This window comes from Nicotiana tabacum, chromosome 11, assembly GCF_000715075.1.
Source record: "Nicotiana tabacum cultivar K326 chromosome 11, ASM71507v2, whole genome shotgun sequence".
Lineage (NCBI taxonomy): Eukaryota > Viridiplantae > Streptophyta > Magnoliopsida > Solanales > Solanaceae > Nicotiana > Nicotiana tabacum.
The window spans coordinates 95,770,524-95,773,805 of NC_134090.1; the positions used below are offsets into that span (position 1 = coordinate 95,770,524).

General features: G+C 33.9%; 1 protein-coding gene across 1 annotated transcript; it reads right to left on the bottom strand.

Annotated features, from left to right (window-relative positions):
* Nucleotides 1-505: 505 nt before the first annotated feature.
* LOC107782489 (GDSL esterase/lipase At2g40250-like) lies at nt 506-2,900 on the bottom strand. The gene is made up of 3 exons (XM_016603371.2): nt 2,116-2,900; nt 1,449-1,722; nt 506-907 (listed from the first exon to the last, which is right to left on the bottom strand). The coding sequence occupies exons 1-3, from the start codon at nt 2,731-2,733 to the stop codon at nt 714-716; spliced, it is 1,086 nt and encodes a 361-aa protein (XP_016458857.1). The 5' UTR covers nt 2,734-2,900; the 3' UTR covers nt 506-713.
* Nucleotides 2,901-3,282: the final 382 nt, after the last annotated feature.

Sequence of the window (3,282 nt, forward strand, 5' to 3'; positions counted from 1 at the left end):
CCTCGAAACACGAAATCGAATTCTAAAACAGAAGATGACGTTTGGGTTATCACAACCGCAGCCTTTCATTTACATGTCGCAGTTATAATCACATAGCGAGTGATCTATTGTAATGTCGCCTTTAAAGTACTGCTACATAGGGAGTTGGTATATCTCAATTACATTAATGTTCGTCTTAATTAAATTATTAGCTTAGATGTAGCAGAAGACGAGATAGTGATCAGGAATAATAGCTTAATTAAAGGTAAGAATCTCAGTTACCTGTTAAGCATTGGAAGTCACAATCTGGCCATCAAATGGTACACAATTTGGCTATCCAATGTCAATCGATATTAATTAATCGGATTATTGGATTTTCTTAATTTTAAGTGGAGACAACCATGTGCCTGCATGTTGTTTATTCTTAGGTGTTGTTGCATACACGTTTCACCAATGTGAATTGCACCACTAGCCCATAACTTAAAAGATGGGCAAAACAAAGGCACTTTAATTTGAAGAACAATAATTCAAATAATAAATGAATTGTGTATATCTCTTCATCTAATTCAAGAGCCAGTGACTCTAATATTACGTTTAACCATGGTATAAAAGAATATCAAATTTTAGAAATTCTATCGCTAAACAAAAAAGGAGAAGAAATCCCTTGTTATAATAAGAATCAAGTTCATTCCACTATTCTAAATCTAATGACCATTTGTCATAATCGACCCCAATTAGTCAACAAGTTGGGGAAGCACAGTCCTCTGGAAAATATGAACAAGATATTCATTAGTTGCTTGTGTAGGATGAACAGCATCCCAAAGGAGATATCTTGAAGGATTAGCACATGTTGGATTAAACTCATTGCATAAAGGACCCATCTCTAACGAACCTGTTCCACAGCAACCTTCAAGGATATGATCATACCCTATTTCAAAATAAAGAAAAAACAAGAAAACAAATCATCCAAGTTACTTGTCCAACGGGATAATCAAGGGGTGCTTGATATAATAGAGTCATCTTTTCGGGAAATCTTTTCTTTTTCGAATAATTAAACTAAATCGCTGTTCGTCCTACCGATTAAATTGAATATATATATATATATATATATATATATATATATATATATAAAATCCGTGTTAAGGGTTCTATGTATACCAGCTATGACAAGTGAACAGTAAATCTGATCGACTATTTGGTAATCAATGTAATAATAACTACTTGCTCAATAATAATTATCACCTAGACATTATTATTAGTCTTGAGGCTCAAACCTTTTATAAAATGTCTATTTATTAATGTTTTTACAATTTTTAATATTTCTTGTTTCCAAAAAATATTTTATACGTACTAACAAAACACCAAAAAAGTATTTTTCAGAAATTTTCCATTGAATATGACTTTTATCATACCGGACATGCATCAAACACAGATCATTGTTTGTAGGATGAAGTTAAATTTAATCTTACCGTAGTCTGATGGTTTTTGAATAATGTCCAAAAGGGGATTGTAGACATCCGCATACACTAGCTTGGAGCCAGAGAGTGTAGGTCGCAACGTGGATATGAGGGCTTGAAGCTTTCTGTTATAACTCTGCGACTCAATATTCTGCTGCTGTACGCACACACGCTGAAACATATGAATGCTCGGTAGCAAACTATTAATGGTGACTTGCACAGGCAAGCAGCCAATTGGTGGAAAACCTACCACAGCAATTTTTCTTGCTCCCATTTTATACAATTCCTATCATAAATACCAAAGTTACGTTAGCCTGCAGGAAAAATTTACTCAATGTTTACACTAATTCAATAAATACATAACATGTTGTTAGACTATATCTATATACAAAGACACACGCATAAGAATTTAAGGAAAGAAAATCCATGTTTTTTCTACTTTTTACCTTTTTTCGTTAATTTTCCTTTTAATTTTGAGCGCATTAAAATTATTTCAGGTTGATGACATGCAAAATTAATTGACGGGTTAAACCACCGAGTATAGTGAGATGGATCAACTCCCTTCATCCTTAACTAAAAGTCTGGATTCAAGAATGCAAGAACTCTTATGGGAGCCAATACAAATCCAGATTAGTTAGGCCAATAGGTTTTAAACCTACACGAAAACAGTGAGACTTACATTGACAAAAGCCTCAAGTCTATTGAGTAGAAAATCATGGTAGCCTGACAAAGAAATATATCTTCGAGTTGGCAAGTCATAAAAATTAAACAACATGTCATTCGTTCCAGCAGAAATCATAAACAAAGCCTTTTCAACTATACGTTCAGCTTCCTTTCGCCCTACAATTTTTTGCATTCTCTTCAAGGCTTGCTCAAAGTAATTCAACTGATCCACCATTGACAGCACATGATTTTCCTTGGCAGTAAGTTCATCCAATCCTGAACCACCCGAAGCAAAACTGACTCCAGTTAACAAGTCTTTGTCAGAGACCTTAGGATCTAAATAAGCTGGTAATAGTTGCTTTATTCCCAACTGTGAAACTAAAATATCTGTTGTCAATTTCCCATTAGAGAATCTCCCAGTTGGAACTTGGCCGGGAAAGTCTTTACCATATGGCCAATGATTGGCACGGAAAAGAGTAGGAAGAGAATTGTTATTACCAGGGTCAAAAACGGAGTCACCAAAAGCAAAAATTGCAGTTATATTTGTAGAAGATGCATTACTTAGATGGGGTTGAAAGAAAAGATTGAACAACGGTATTAGAAAAAAGAATATTAGTGTTGTTTTCGCCTGCATCTTACGTAGCCTTTACTTTTCCTAGTATGCGGAGATCAAGAGTAAACGGAGGAATTTTTATAATAATGAAAAGAGAAGTTCGGGTTAAATTGGGACACAAATACCTTGCTTTTAGGATCAGATCATGATCTGGGAACAAACGAGTTCGTGTTGAACTAAAACTAAAATACTGTGTCTTTAATTTAAGTAGGATTAGTTATCTATCTTGAAGCGTACGTTTTTTCTTTTATCTTTTTCTTTTGTAGATTGTTTACTTGAAGGTAGGGTCAAGTACTCAGGTTAGCTATCTAAACAAATCAAGCCAACTTAAAGGAGCTTTTCTATAAAGCTTAATAATATAAGGATACATGACTGGTACGAATAGAGCACAACTCTTATGTCAAGATATTCTGCATATATATGATTATTAGTTTTAGAGATTTAGAGGGTGTTTGGCTAAGCTTATAAGCCGGTCAAATTGGCTTATAAACACTTTTTAGCTTATCTACGTGTTTGGTAAAATTAAAAGTGTTTATAAGTTAAGTGCTTATAAGCCAAAAATAAGCCAAA

Excerpts from the sequence above, each read along its gene's own strand:
- LOC107782489 (XM_016603371.2), bottom strand. The coding sequence starts at position 2,733 with ATGCAGGCGAAAACAACACTAATATTCTTTTTTCTAATACCGTTGTTC. Across the intron at positions 1,723-2,115 it reads GACTTGAGGCTTTTGTCAAT|GAATTGTATAAAATGGGAGC; the intron begins GTAAGTCTCACT and ends TATTTATGATAG. Across the intron at positions 908-1,448 it reads TCAAAAACCATCAGACTACG|GGTATGATCATATCCTTGAA; the intron begins GTAAGATTAAAT and ends ATTTTGAAATAG.